The following is a 15,385-nucleotide window of genomic DNA, read 5'->3' on the forward strand; positions in this document are numbered from 1 at the left end:
ATCAATAACCTAATGACCAATAACTCATCAATAACCAAATGATCAATACTCATCAATAACCTAATGATCAATACTCGTCAATAACCTAATGATCAATAACTTATCAATAACCAAATGATCAATACTCATCAATAACCTAATTATCAATAACTTATCAATAACCTAATGATCGATACTCATCAATAACCAAATGCTCAATAACTTATCAATAACCAAATGATCAATACTCATCAATAACCAAATGATCAATAACACTAAACACTAAAACAAAGTAAAGACTAATCAATGACTAATATGGATCCATAAGTCTAACTAGTGATTGATGCTCAGATCCAGCAGGGCGCCGGGGGCGTCAGTATAGAGAGCAGTGACAGCAGCAGCCAGCTGAGCATCGCCTCAGGCCAGCAGGAACACTGCGGCTGCTACACCATCGAGCTGAAGAACAGCTACGGCCAGCGCCAGGCTGCCCTCAACCTCACCATCGTGGGTAAGACCCTTAACCATTAACCCTGCCCTCAACCTCACCATCGTGGGTAAGACCCTTAACCATTAACCCTGCCCTCAACCTCACCATCGTGGGTAAGACCCTTAACCATTAACCCTGCTCTTAACCATTAACCCTGCCCTCAACCTCACCATCGAGTGTAAAGCCTGAGCTTAACCATTAACCCTCACCTTAACCCTCACCTTAACCTCACCATCGTGAGTAAGACCTGACCCTTACCTTAACTAACCCTCACCGTAACCATTAACCCCTCCCTTAACCTTACCATAAGTGAGTAAATCCATTACCTTAATATATCCCTCACCTTAACCATTAACCCTGCCCTCCACTTAACCATAGTGTGTAAGACCTTTACCTTAATCTAACCCTGACCGTCACCATTAACCCTGGCCTCCATGTCCATGTTTGAGGATGAGGATCAGCTTGTGATGGATAAGGCGAGTGTTGTAACACTGGGCGGTGTTCATGGATATGGTCCGGTTCCTAGCACACAGCTGTGTTTGGGCAGCCATGTTTAGCTCACCATAGGGGGGACACATAGGGGGGACACCCTTAGCTTAACCTCAGATAGTAGTATTCTAAATGAGTGTTTGGCAGCTCCCATAGATGTGTCTTTGTTTTGGCCAACACACCAAATGCATATGAACTGCCCTGGCTGATCACTTTCTTCAATAGTGCATCCAAACAAACAAATCCACGTTTGAATTTTGTGTTCACACCCCACTGAGCATTAAGAACTCTCAGTGTGCCTCTGTCTGGAAGGTCTGAGTGTGTAAGGTGGCTTGGAAACACTTATTTTTGTGGGCACTACTGGAGGAAACAACCAGGGCAGTCAGTATGCACATCCTTGTGTTGGACATAACAAACCAACGGCCCGATTACACAACACATGTATACCACATACTGGGCTGAGAGACAGAAAGCATGGCTCATTTACATTTCCTCACAGTCAACAATGTCAACAATTAAATTGTTGAGTTTAGGGGCATCTAGCGAAACATACATGTGTTTTTTTGAGAATATAATTAATATGAGTATACTATAGTATGTGTTCATTCATGGGTTCATTCATAACCTACGGCGCACGCCATGGTTCTACAGTAGCTCCGAATGGACAAAGACCTCTAGAGAGAGTGTGTTAAAAAAGCAGTTTGAGCTAAGAGTTGTAGGAAGGAGGTGTGTAGTAACAGGCCAAATTACACAACACAGGCCAGTACAGGATACCTGACACAATACAGGCCAGTACAGGCCAGTACAGGACACCTGACACAATACAGGCCAGTACAGGACACCTGACACAATACAGGCCAGTACAGGACACCTGACACAATACAGGCCAGTACAGGCCAGTGCAGGACACCTGACACAATACAGGCCACCAGGCCACAATACAGGTGCACTGTTGTACATAGTCCGTTATTTGTATTATTTGTATATTTTTCTTATTGTATTTTATTGTATTTTGCACTACTGTCGTCTTTATTTCTTTATTTGCACTATCATCTTTGCTCTTTGCTGCTGTAACACTGCAAATTTCCCCACTGTGGGACTAATAAAGGATTATCTTGTCTTATCTTCTACAAACTGAACCTTTTACCTGGGGTCTTAGCAAACTGGCAAAATCCTTTAACCTTACTAACTCATTTAACGGTCTTGCTCTTCTCCCGCTCAAAATAAATCACACAAATTAAAAACATATATATTTTTGTAGCGCGACACAAATAAGAGTAGCATCATCTTTCTTTATGGGGACAAACACACAGTGAATTAAAATGTTTCTTCACTTGAGTTGCCCTAACTCCCTATGAACTGACCTGTCCTCCCAGATAAACCGGACCCCCCTGCCAAGGTGCCGGCGGTCTCAGACGTGCGGCGCTCCACCCTGACCCTGTCGTGGTACGGCCCCACCTACGACGGAGGCAGTGCGGTCCAGAGCTACAACCTGGAAGTGTGGGACAGCCTGGAGTCCCAGTGGAGGGCCCTGGGCTCCTGCAACAGCACCTCCTACAACGTCCAGGTCGGCCCTCAGAGCCTCACACTCCACCTGCAACATCCTGACACAAAATAAAGCATTCATTCATGATTTGGTGGATTTATTAATTCATTCAGCAATCAGCCAATTATTCATTACTTATTGGTTAATGTAAAGAATTACGACAGCACCTCCTAGCTGTGAGAAAGAGAAAGGGCCATCCAAGTGTGATGATAGCTCTCAGATATATGAGAACATGTGTTACGGAGAACCTTGTGTTACGGAGAACCTTGTGTTATGGAGAACCTTGTGTTACGGAGAACCCTGTGTTACAGAGAACCTTGTGTTATGGAGAACCTTGTGTTACAGAGAACCTTGTGTTACTGGAGAACCTTGTGTTATGGAGAACCTTGTGTTTGGGCAAACCAGAGCATTAATGGAGAACCTTATGTTATTGAGAACCTAGTGCTGACGGAGAAGAACCTTGTGTTATTGAAGAATGTCTTATGGAGAACCTTCTGCTATGGAGAACCCAATCTTCTCAGATAAACTCTGGGAGCCTGTCCTATGGAGAAGCGTGTGTTGTCTGGAACCAGACTCCTGATGGTTCATCTTGTGTTTGTCTGTAGAACCTCCTCCCAGAGCGTCAGTATAAATTCCGTGTGCGTGCAGTCAACATCTATGGAGTTGGAGAACCCAGCGTGGAGTCCATCCCTGTCACTGTGGGCCTGGTCGCAGACGACGGTGAGAGCTGCTTTACAAGAGTCAACAAGATCAACCAGGACTAACCTGCTAACTTAGAGTCTAACCTAGAGTCAACTAGATCAACCAGGACTAACCTGCTAACCTAGAGTCTAACCTAGAGTCAACAAGATCAACCAGGACTAACCAGCTAACCTTGAGTCTAACCTAGTCAGCAAGATCAACCAGGACTAACCAGCTAACCTAGAGTCTAACCTAGAGTCAACTAGATCAACCAGGACTAACCTGCTAACTTAGAGTCTAACCTAGAGTCAACTAGATCAACCAGGACTAACTAGACCAGCCTAACCTAGAGTCAACTAGATTAACCAGGACTAACTAGACCAGCCTAACCTAGAGTCAACTAGATTAACCAGGACTAACTAGACCAGCCTAACCTAGACTAACTATACACGCCCAACCTAGGCGAAATTAGACTTATTTTGACTAAACAAGACTAAGAATGACCTAGACTAACGTAACCAGTTCAACCTAGACTAAAAATAGAATCTTAACCCAGGCCAAATTAGACTATAATATTAACCAAGACTAAATTATATTAACCTAGAGTAATGATACCAGCTAACTTACTAGACTTACTATAACAGGACTAACTTAACTAGTCTAACGTAATCCCTGCTTGAATAAACAAGACTAACCTAGACTCTATCAGCTTAACTAGACTAAACTAGACCCCCCTTGACTCTACCTGACTACCAATACTAACCAAGACTGAACCCAGCTAAACTATACTAACCATGAGTCTACCAAGCTAAACCTGACTAAACTGGCGTCTACTTATCTTAACCTAGAGTCAACTTTACCAACCAAGACTCTAAACTAGACAAACCAGGAGTTTACTCTACCTGATAAACTTAGACTAGCCTAGACTCAACCCAGCTAAACAAGACTAACTTGGACTATACCTAGCTTAACCTTGAATAACTGGAACAGGCGTATCTAGACTAGCTCTAAGCAGATCAACTAGGCTAACCTAACCTAGAGGCGATTTCACAAGCACACACCGTAGTGAGTGTTTATCACAACGTGGTTTGGGGAAAAGCTCCACTGGTCCCTGGTGCAGTCGATGGTCTTACCTGCAGTGAGAACACAATCCGCACCGCAGAAAGTAAACCAGGTCCTGATCAACAGGTTCCTGGTGTGTTACGTCATGTTGTACATCAGACTGGTGTGTTACGTCATGTTGTACGTCAGCCACTGGTCATACAAATTGGTCCAGTGGTCCACTGGTCCAGTGGTCATACAGGCTGGTCCACTGGCCCAGTGGTCATACAAACTGGTCCAGTGGTCATACAGGCTAATCCACTGGTCCAGTTGTCATACAAGGTGGTCCACTGGACCAGTGGTCAACTGATCCAGTGGACCACTGGTCCAGTGGTCCACTGCTCCAGTTGTCCAGCTTTAACGCAGAGCCCATGCTTCTTGAAGACCATAGCCTTTGTATTGAGATGAATCCTCAACATATTTTTTTCTATTAAATTAAATTAATATTAAATATTTTTTTCTAACATTCTTGACCACACTGTGAAGCTCTGAGCAGCGATCCAACCTTTTGTTTTCCTTCCCAACAGAGGAACACGAAGATGAGGCTGAGGAGGAGGATGAAGGTTCTGACTCCACCAGCACCATCCTAGAGAAACACAACATAGCACCATCAACCCAGTACCACCCAAACACAGCCCTGCACTACCCAACTCCGAATCACTCAACCCAGCACCACCCAGAAACAACCCAGCACCAACCGACTCAGCATCACTCAAACCAGCCCAATCCAAACACAACACCACCCAATCAGGCATCACCCAAAACAGCTGCACCCAGACACAACCCAGCACCACCCAAACACAGCCCAGCACCACCCAAACACAGCCCAGCACCACCCAAACACAACCCAGCACCACCAAAACACAACCAGGCACCTCTCAACATGACACTAATGGTAATAATGGTAGTGACCAAAGGAAGAGTGACCTTTGACCTCGTCCTGTTTCAGACTCAGGGAAGGATCCTGACTACCGAGACGTGAGCATCAGACCCGACCTGAAGGTCAAGGATCTCTACGACGTGGAGGAGAGGCTGGGGACGTAAGGATATATATATATATATATACATACATATATACATAAACATAGACATAAATATATACTCACCAGCTCAACCATCTGGCCAAACTTACCCTAAAACACATGTATATAGATATACATATGTTTATATATATATATATATATATATATATACATATGGAGGATAAAGATATACATATGGAGGATATAGATATACATATCTACGTATATATCATTATGTACATATGTTTATCTTTATATACGTAAGGGATAATGTATAGAACGTCGGTCATTATCGGGAAATAAGCCCCGACGCGAAGCGGAGGTGTCTTGACCAGCGACGTTCTATACATTATCCCGCTTATTACATGGCTACTTGCCAAAACGAAAAAATTACTTTACACTGTGTGTCTTTTCACAATTACCATTCGTAGTGTTCATCAGCAGAGAAATAGTCCGCCCAAGACGTTGACGTCGCTTAGCAACCGAATCTGCTGGGGTTGATAAGTTACAGCGGTCATTATATGCTTAGCAACGGTCATTATCGAAAAATAATTAACCACCGGTTAAGTCGGGAAGGCCCATGCAAGTGGACGGAGCGTTCCACATGTGTTTTAGGGTTTGGCCAGATGCTTGAGCTAATGAGTATATATTTATGTCTATATTAAAATGGCGGGAGGCATTAGCTCAGGAGGTAGAGCGGGTTGGCTGGTAACCGCAAGGTTGGTGGTTTGTTCCCCGGCTCCTCCTAGCTGAGTGTCCCTGAGCAAGACGCCTTACCCTAACTGCTCCTGACGAGCTGGCTGTCGCCCTGCATGGTTGACTTCGCTGTCGGTGAATGTTCGAATGTTCACCATTCGGGTGAATGTCAGTCAAAACTGTAAAGAGCTTTGGATAAAAGCGCTATATAAATGAGGACCATTTACCATTAATATGTTTTTATGTATATACAGCATGTATGTATATATTTATGTATTTATTTACGTGCATATGTATGTATATATTCATGTCTATATTGATGTATATATATTCATGTCTATATATCTCTGTCTATATGTATGTATATATTCATATATTCTATATGTTTATATTGATGTATGTCTATATACCTGTGTGTCTAGGGGTAAGTTCGGCCAGGTGTTCAAGCTGGTGGAGAAGGCCACCAGGAAGACGTGGGCCGGTAAGTTCATCAAGGCGTTCTCGGCCAAGGAGAAGGAGAACGTGAGGCAGGAGATCCTCATCATGAACAGCCTGCACCACCCCAAGCTGGTCCAGTGCATCGACGCCTTCGAGGGCAAGTCCGACATCGTCATGGTGCTGGAGATGTACGTACTATACTACACTATAGATTATACTACACTATAGACTATACTTAAGCAATAGATCACGACAGGCCGTGGTATACGCTCATTATACCACAGTTAAGGGGCGTTGTCCGTCCCGACGCGCAGCGGAGGGGCGGCGACCCCCTTCACTGTGGTATAATTACCGTATATCACTGACTGAAGTGATCTATTGCTTTTATAAAACGGTTACGTAAATATGGCGAAATTAAAGTCATAGACACCCTCAATTTTGAAAAAGCGAGAAAGTCGGAAAAGCATTTTTTTTAACGAATACAGAAAAGTAGTCCCTCCCGGCTGCCGGCAAAGTGTACGGCGGTTGCTATGCAACACACTAGCGTCCTTCAGAGAGAAGGCTAGAGACGGTAGCTTGGTTCGCCGGCAATTTAGCAATTTAGAAGGCTAAATTGCCGGCGACCGTGTGCCTATTGCTTTACAGGCTTTTTTTTAGGCTTCAGTGAACTATGCTATCGCTTTTATATATAAATAAACAACAGTTCAAGTTAGGCGCGGAGTGATACTGGACTCTGTAAACTGAACGGGCGTCATAGCTGTGTGTATACGCTCAATATACCACGGTTGGGAACCAATCAGATCGCTTGATTTAGGCCCCCCGTTTTATAATACACTATATACTATACTTAAGCAATAGATCACGACAGGCTGTGGTATACGCTCATTATACCACAGTTAAGGGGCGTTGTCCGTCCCGACACGCAGCGGAGGGGCGGCGACCCCCTTCACTGTGGTATAATGACCGTATATCACTGACTGAAGTGATCTATTGCTTTTATAAAACGGTTACGTAAATATGGCGAAATGAAAGTCATAGACACCCTAAATTTTGAAAAAGCTAGAAAGTCGGAAAAGCATTTTTTTTAACGAATACAAAAAAGTAGTCCCTCCTGGCTGCCGGCAAAGTGTACGGCGGTTGCTATGCAACACACTGTAGCGTCCTTCAGAGAGAAGGCTAGGCTAAAGACGGTAGCTTGGTTCGCCGGCAATTTAGCCTTCTATCGAGTTCACTCGAACTCGATAGTAGGCTAAATTGCCGACCGTGTGCCTATTGCTTTACAACATTTCCACCCTCTCCAGCAATCAACATGTTTTTTAGGCTTCAGTGAACTACGCTATCGCTTTTATATATACATAAACAACAGTTAGAGTTAGGCGCGGAGTGATACTGAACTCTGTAAACTGAACGGGCGTCATAGCTGTGTGTATACGCTCAATATACAACGGTTGGGAACCAATCAGATCGCTTGATTTAGGCCCCCCGTTTTATAATACACTATAGACGATACTACACTATATACTATACTACACTATACTATATATACTATATATACTATACTACACTATACACTATACTATACTATATAGGGTGTCTATGACTTTAATTTCGCCATACTTATGTAACCGTTTTATAAAAGCAATAGATCACTTCAGTCAGTGGTATACGGTCATTATACCACAGTTAAGGGGGTCGCCGTCCCTCCGCTGCGCTTCGGGACGGCGACATTAAAGTCATAGACACCCTCAATTTTGAAAAAGCTAGAAAGTTGGAAAAGCATTTTTTTTAACAAATACAAAAAAGTAGTCCCTCCTGGCTGCCTGCAAAGTGTACGGCGGTTGCTATGCAACACACTGTAGCGTCCTTCAGAGAGAATGCTAGGCTAGAGACGGTAGCTCGGTTCGCCGGCAATTTAGCCTACTATCGAGTTCACTCACCGTGTGCCTATTGCTTTACAACATTTCCACCCTCTCCATCAATCAACATATTTTTAGGCTTCAGTGAACTATGCTATTGCATTTATATATAAATAAACAACAGTTCAAGTTAGGCGCGGAGTGATACTGAACTCCGTAAAATGAACGGGCGTCATAGCTGTGTGTATACGATCAATATACAACAGTTGGGAACCAATCAGATCACTTGATTTAAGCCACCCGTTTTATAATGTTGTGTATAAGGTGTGTGTATAATGTTGTGTATAAGGTGTGTATAAGGTGTGTGTATAAGGTGTGTATAAGGTGTGTAACGTTGTGTATAATGAGTGTATAACGTGTGTATAACATTGTGCATAAGGTGTGTATAAGGTGTGTAACGTTGTGTATAACCTGTGTATACTGTGTGTAACAGGATCTCTGGCGGGGAGCTGTTTGAGAGGATCATCGATGAGGACTTTGAGCTGTCCGAGCGAGAGGTAATCAAGTACCTGCTGCAGATCGTGGATGGGGTGAGCTACATCCACAGCCAGGGCATCGTCCACCTGGACCTCAAACCGGAGAACATCATGTGTGTCAACAAGACCGGCAGCAAGATCAAACTCATCGACTTTGGCCTGGCACGACGCCTGGGTACTGCACACCTTCATATATGGCTACTCCAATACAAAGCATTTGTTATAAACTACTACCCCTGTGTTATAAATAGAGTAAGGAACATTCCAGCCAGGCTGGTTCAGATCTACTGGCTGACTGCTAGTCATGCACTACAGTATAATGCTAGCAATACATAATGAAGTAATCCACTACCATAGCAAACCTCACTTATAATACTACAAAATACAGTACTATTACTACTCCACTACAGTAGTACAGTACAGTAGTAATACTATTAGTAGTAGTAAGTAATACTCCCCGGGCGCTGCACTGTGGCTGCCCACTGCTCCAGGTGTTCACCGGCTCCCGGATGGGTCAAAAGCAGAGAAAGAATTTCCCCCAAAAAGGGACAATAAAGGGTAACTTAACTTAAGTATCAAGTACTAATACTGCTACTCTCCCCCCCTCCAGAGAGCGCAGGGACCCTGAAGGTTTTGTTCGGGACCCCAGAGTTTGTGGCCCCAGAGGTCATAAACTATGAAGCCATCAGCTACCCTACAGACATGTGGAGCATAGGAGTCATCTGCTACATCCTGTAAGACCCTAACCCCTGACCTCTAACCCCTGACCCCTCCTCTGACCCCTAACCCCTCCCCCGACCCTAACCCCTGACTCCTCCCCTGACCCTAACCCCTGACCCTAACCCCTGACCCCTCCCCTGACCCTAACCCCTGACCCTAACCCCTGACCTCTAACCCCTCCCCTGACCCTAACCCCTGACCACTCCCCTGACCTCTAACCCCTGACCCCTCCCCTATGGCAGTATATAAAAGCAAACAGTAAAAGAGTCAGGTTAAATAACCAGATGTTCAGCTAGAGATGTGACATGGTAGGCATCATATTTATAACTATAACTTTAGAACGAGAACTACTGTAAGACCCTAACTGTAACCCCTGACCTCTAAATCCTGACCTCTAACCCCTGACCTTAACCCCTAACCGTAACCCCTGACCTCTAAACCCTGCCCCTAAGCCTAACCCTGACCACTGAGCGTACCTGTACCCAGACTAGAACAGTGTGGTCCAGGTTGCTGACGTAGAGCAGTGTGGTCCAGGCTGCTGACGTAGAGCAGTGTGGTCCAGGCTGCTGACGTAGAGCAGTGTGGTCCAGGCTGACGTAGCTCTCTCCCCCAGGGTGAGCGGCCTCTCTCCCTTCATGGGGGACAACGACAACGAGACCCTGTCCAACGTCACCTCCGCCACCTGGGACTTTGAGGACGAGGCCTTCGACGAGATCTCTGACGATGCCAAGGACTTCATCACCAACCTGCTGAAGAAGAACATGAAGTGCTGAGCCCTCACAGCGTCAGTCATTCAGTAGTGCCTCTGTGCCTCAGGCGCTAACCTCCCCCCTCCCCCCAGGGCCCGGCTGAGCTGTGCCAGCTGCGTGGAGCACCCCTGGCTGAAGCAGGACACCACCACCATGCAGGCCAAGAGGCTGTCCAAGGAGAGGATGAAGAAGTACATCCTCCGCAGGAAGTGGCAGGTACACAGGAAGTCAACTACATTCTTTGAAGGAAGTGGATCTGAAACTTCCTGTGGAGGAAGGTAGACAGGAAGTACATCCTCCACCGGAAGTGGTATCAGTATCAGAACAGGTATCAGCTAGACAGGAAGTATATCCTCTGCTGGACATGGCAGGTAGACAGGAAAGGATGGTGTAGTGCCTCAGGAGGCCCTCTCTCTTGACCTTTGTGTTGGTGACCTTTGTGTTGTCCTTTGTGTGTCTTAAATATGTTTAATGTATGTTTAAATATGTATGTGCGTGTGTGTGTGTGTGTGGGTGCGTGTGCGTGTGTGTGTGTGTGTGTGTAGAAGACGGGCCATGCTGTGCGTGCAATCGGCAGGCTGTCCTCCATGGCCATGCTGGCTGGAGTCAGCGCCAAGAAGGGCTCCCCCACAGAAGGTGTGTCTGTCTGCTCTACACACTGCTGCTCATGTAACATGTTAGTGTGTGTGTGTCTGCTCTACACACTGCTGCTCATGTAACATTTTAGTGTGTGTGTGTCTGCTCTACACACTGCTGCTCATGTAACATGTTACTGTGTGTGTGTGTGTGTCTGCTCTACACACTGCTGCTCATGTAACACGTTAGTGTGTGTGTGTGTGTGTGTGTGGTGTCGAACCTGTGTGTGTGTGTGTGTGTGTGTGTGTGTGTGTGTGTGTGTGTGTGTGTGTGTGTGTGTGTGTTCAGAGGACAACCAGTTCCTGGAGTGCCTGGAGTACGAGCAGAAGGTGGAGGGGAAGCCGACCTTCAGCTCCGTCATGAAGGACGTGGAGGTGGTGGAGGGGAGCGCAGCACGCTTCCACTGCAAGATAGACGGTACCAGTACTGACCAGTTACCAGTACTGACCAGTCACCAGTACACCAGTACTGACCAGTCACCATTAAACTAGTACTGACCCGTTACCAGTAGACCAGTACTGACCCATTACCAGTAGACCAGTACTGACCCGTTACCAGTAGACCAGTACTGACCAGTTACCAGTAGACCAGTACTGACCCATTACCAGTAGACCAGTACTGACTAGTTACCAGTAGACCAGTACTGACCAGTTACCAGTAGACCAGTACTGACCCGTTACCAGTAGACCAGTACTGACCAGTTACCAGTAGACCAGTACTGACCCATTACCAGTAGACCAGTACTGACCAGTTACCAGTACTGACCAGTTACCAGTACTGACCCGTTACCAGTAGACCAGTACTGACCAGTTACCAGTAGACCAGTACTGACCAATCACCATTAGACTAGTACTGACCAGTTACCAGTAGACCAGCACTGACCAGTTACCAGTAGACCAGTACTGACCAGTTACCAGTAGACCAGTACTGACCAGTTACCATTAGACCAGTACTGATTACTGTTATAATGGTCCCTAGGTGACCAGTAGAGAGTACTGTTGGTTTCCTAGGTTACCCGTAGAGAGTACTGCTGGTTTCCTAGGTTACCAGTAGTGAGTACTGTTGGATTCCTAGGTTACCAGTTTTGAGTACTGTCGGTTTCCTAGGTTACCAGTGGAGAGTATGTTGGATGATGTCCCCTTTACACATAAGTTGACTACAGAATGTATTATTCATCTAAACAATAGTTCCTATAGTTACAGATTACTGTCAGTCTCCTAGGTTACCCGTAGTTAGTACTGTCAGTCTCCTAGGTTACCCGTAGTTAGTACTGTCAGTCTCCTAGGTTACCCATAGTTAGTACTGTCAGTAGTCTGTCAGTTTCCTAGGTTACAAGTATTGAGTACTGTTTGTTCCTAGGTTACCACTAGAGAGTAGTGTAGGTTTCCTAGGTTACCAGTAGAGAGTACTGGTTGTTTCCTTGGTTACCAGTAGTGACAACTATTGGTTTCCTAGGTTACCAGTGGAGAGTTTGTTTACCAGAATGCCAGTTTAAGTGTATCTGTTGGTTTCCTAGGTTACCCCGACCCGGAGGTGGTGTGGTATAAGGACGATCAGCCAATCAGAGAGACCCGACACTTCCAAATCGACTATGATGAGGAGGGCAACTGTAGCCTGGTCATATCCGAGGTGACATCCCATAATATCATCCTGGTTCAAGCTGGTTGATTATATTTATTTATTTCATTGTCATATTGAATGAGGTTTAGTATCTATATTATTACTATAGACAGCTATGAGGAATGTGTTTATCTCTGCAGACAGACAGGTGTATCTGTGTGAGGGTGTAGACAGACAGGTAAAGGTGTGTGTGTGTGTGTGGTGTGTGTGTGTGTGTATGCAGGTGTCTGGGGATGATGATGCTAAGTACACGGTGAAGGCGGTCAACAGTCTGGGAGAAGCCACCTGCACCGCAGAGCTCCTGGTGGAGGTGATGGCTGGAGAGGAGGAGGAGGAGGAGGAGGAGGAGGAGGAGGAGTAAACTATGGCACCGTCAGGGGACGAAGGTGTGCTGGTTCAGGTCTGGTCTTCCCATGTCTCTCCTGAGGGATCAGACCAGACCTGAACCACAGATGGAATCACAGACCCACTCACCCGGCTCAAATCCGCCCACCACCCAGCTCTACAACAAGGGAACTGGGCTGCGGGCTATTTGAGCCAGTTATGGTCACACCTGGGCCTACAGGTGTGTCAACACGTGTGTCTACAGGTGTGCCTACAAGTGTGTCGACAGGTTTGCCTAAAGGTGTGTCTACAAGTGTTCCTACGGGTGTGTCTACAGGTGTGTCTACAGGTGTGACTACAGTTGTGACTACTGGTGTGTGCCTACAGTTATGCCTACAGATGTTCCTTGTGTGAGGCCAGTGTCCTACATCCCAAAGGTAACCATTTATTGATCCTGCCCACTTGGCGAACGAGGTCTGTTACATATATTTGAATAATGGCTGAATGATTTATCAACACCTCTCAAATGAACGGCACTGTCACTTAGCTGAAATTAAAGTTTCTTTTTTTGCATTTATGCAGAAAAGGAAATCCAACATTATTTACTACTGGTAATAGCATTTAAGCTTTTGTAACCAATGGCTGGTTTTAGTCCCCCGACACTACCCAAGTTGTGCCAGATCTCAACTCTGCAGGGGGCAGCAAAACCTTGTTTCTTGAGATACCCGACGAGACTAGACTACAGTCAGAGCCAATCAGAGCCAACCTCAGCCCATTCACCCTCCTTATCATGGGTGGGTTTTGTGGCCTTGTGGGTAGTGACCTTTAGCCCAAAGCAAATGGTTTGCAAATATCACCTTCAAATCAAATGTAGAAATGAATGAGGATTGTTTATGAATAACGGGTCTTACGTTTGACTATCACCGGGATAACTGAAGATGAAGGCCTTCTATGTTTCACTGCTCAGTGCCTTAGCTCTTCAGGACTTGTTTCTCAGCTTACCCCGTTGTCTCTCATCTTCTGACCCGTTGACTATGTTTTTATACAGTCATGGAGTAAGTTATTGCCAAGTTATTGACCTCAAGCTATTTCTTCAAGCATGGTAAAGGGGTGAGAACTTTTAGAGCTAGGGTTTGAGTTGGGTAGCAACAGCCCATAATCTCCTTAAAAGGAGATTATGGGCTGTCCTCTACCGACCACACACTAGTCAGCCAAACTACACTTCCCCATGAGGTTATCAGTGCCTTCTTGGTTAAAGTTACTAAGTGGAATACATATACAGCTAGCTACAAGTTCAGCAGCTAGCCTGCAGAAAGGAGTTTACCAAAAGGATCATTTTGGATCGCCATGGAGATTCCCCTGGTCTTTAGTGCGTGTCTGATCCTACCTGACGTTTTCTGGGGAAAACTCTTAGAAAGTAGATGTGCTTAAGTTATACTTCATTATTTAATGATTCTACCACAAGAGATTCAAACAAGCACATTCCTTCCCAAGGCGTCCAGCCCTTTGAAGTTTAAAAATAAAACCCAGTAACCACCCAGGTCGGATGGAACCTTTGGAAGTTCTCTAGATACAGCACTACAGCACAGACTAACTCAAGAGATGTGTATTGTGATCTGAAGTCGTCCGATGTGCCTGAGGTATGACATCATCCCTGTGCCGCTGTGATGCCTTATGAGATCCCCATGGTAACGCCATATTCCAGCGTTGCGTGGGCTCTGGACTTTATTTAAATGCTTTGAGTTCTGGTTTAGACCCGTTTGAAATGTCACATGTGTTCTTGGTGTGATCGTATTACTCACTTTGTTTGACACTGCCTGTTCAGTTGATGTTATAAAGAATGATTTATTTTTTTGACTTATTTAAGCACAGATTTTTGATATGATATTATCTGCTAATTGTCACTCTGCGGTTCTGTTTGTTCCTGATATTGTAGCCGTCTTTTCATCTGTCTAATAGGAGAGCACCGTTGCTGTACTTACTCAGTTACTTAATAAACTTATTGTCACAAAACCAACACCCCTGGTTTTTACTCTCACCAAATATGGAAAACAATGTTTGAGGACCTGAACTCCATGAAAGCATCAGGTGTAATATTAGCTTTATCCAACCACACTGGTGACCTTACCTAACTCTGTTATCGTATTAGCTTCACAAATCATCACTAATGAATTCCCAGGGAACCACTGTCCTCTCAGCTCTCATTAGGACCCCCTCTACTGACCACTCCCCCAGTGGACGTCCCTGAGGGGGGCGGCAGTAAACAGGAGGTTATTAGGCCCTCCCTTCCCTCCAGGGACTGCTGCCCCAGAGGACACGGAACAGCATCTTATTAGCTCCATGACAGCAGGCCATGGCTATGTTTACCGTGACTTTGGACTATTTTTTTGCAATGCAATGCATTTTAAATCAATAAACTTGTTTTTTGTTTTCTTAAGTTAGCCGTTTAATAAGGTGGATCCTGTACAGCAAGCTTCTCATTATCACAGAATAAACTTCTTCAAG

The 15,385-nt window shown here is 45.3% G+C and overlaps 1 protein-coding gene across 1 annotated transcript in view; it reads left to right on the plus strand.

Moving 5' to 3' along the window:
- LOC311358534 (myosin light chain kinase, smooth muscle-like) overlaps positions 1–14,888 on the plus strand; it is a 23,334-nt gene extending 8,446 nt beyond the window's left edge. The window contains exons 6-19 of the mRNA XM_084478591.1: positions 331–487; positions 2,332–2,522; positions 3,107–3,221; positions 4,811–4,846; positions 5,233–5,323; positions 6,424–6,627; positions 8,789–9,006; positions 9,442–9,565; positions 10,165–10,317; positions 10,393–10,516; positions 10,846–10,936; positions 11,225–11,353; positions 12,453–12,565; positions 12,780–14,888. Coding sequence (XP_084334717.1) covers positions 331–487; positions 2,332–2,522; positions 3,107–3,221; positions 4,811–4,846; positions 5,233–5,323; positions 6,424–6,627; positions 8,789–9,006; positions 9,442–9,565; positions 10,165–10,317; positions 10,393–10,516; positions 10,846–10,936; positions 11,225–11,353; positions 12,453–12,565; positions 12,780–12,917 — 1,884 coding nt within the window. The 3' untranslated portion in view covers positions 12,918–14,888. The remainder of the gene's footprint in view (positions 1–330; positions 488–2,331; positions 2,523–3,106; positions 3,222–4,810; positions 4,847–5,232; positions 5,324–6,423; positions 6,628–8,788; positions 9,007–9,441; positions 9,566–10,164; positions 10,318–10,392; positions 10,517–10,845; positions 10,937–11,224; positions 11,354–12,452; positions 12,566–12,779) is intronic.
- Positions 14,889–15,385: the final 497 nt, after the last annotated feature.

The sequence above is a fragment of the Micromesistius poutassou genome (assembly GCF_964030765.1).
Source record: "Micromesistius poutassou genome assembly, chromosome: 14".
Taxonomy (NCBI): Eukaryota; Metazoa; Chordata; class Actinopteri; order Gadiformes; family Gadidae; genus Micromesistius; species Micromesistius poutassou.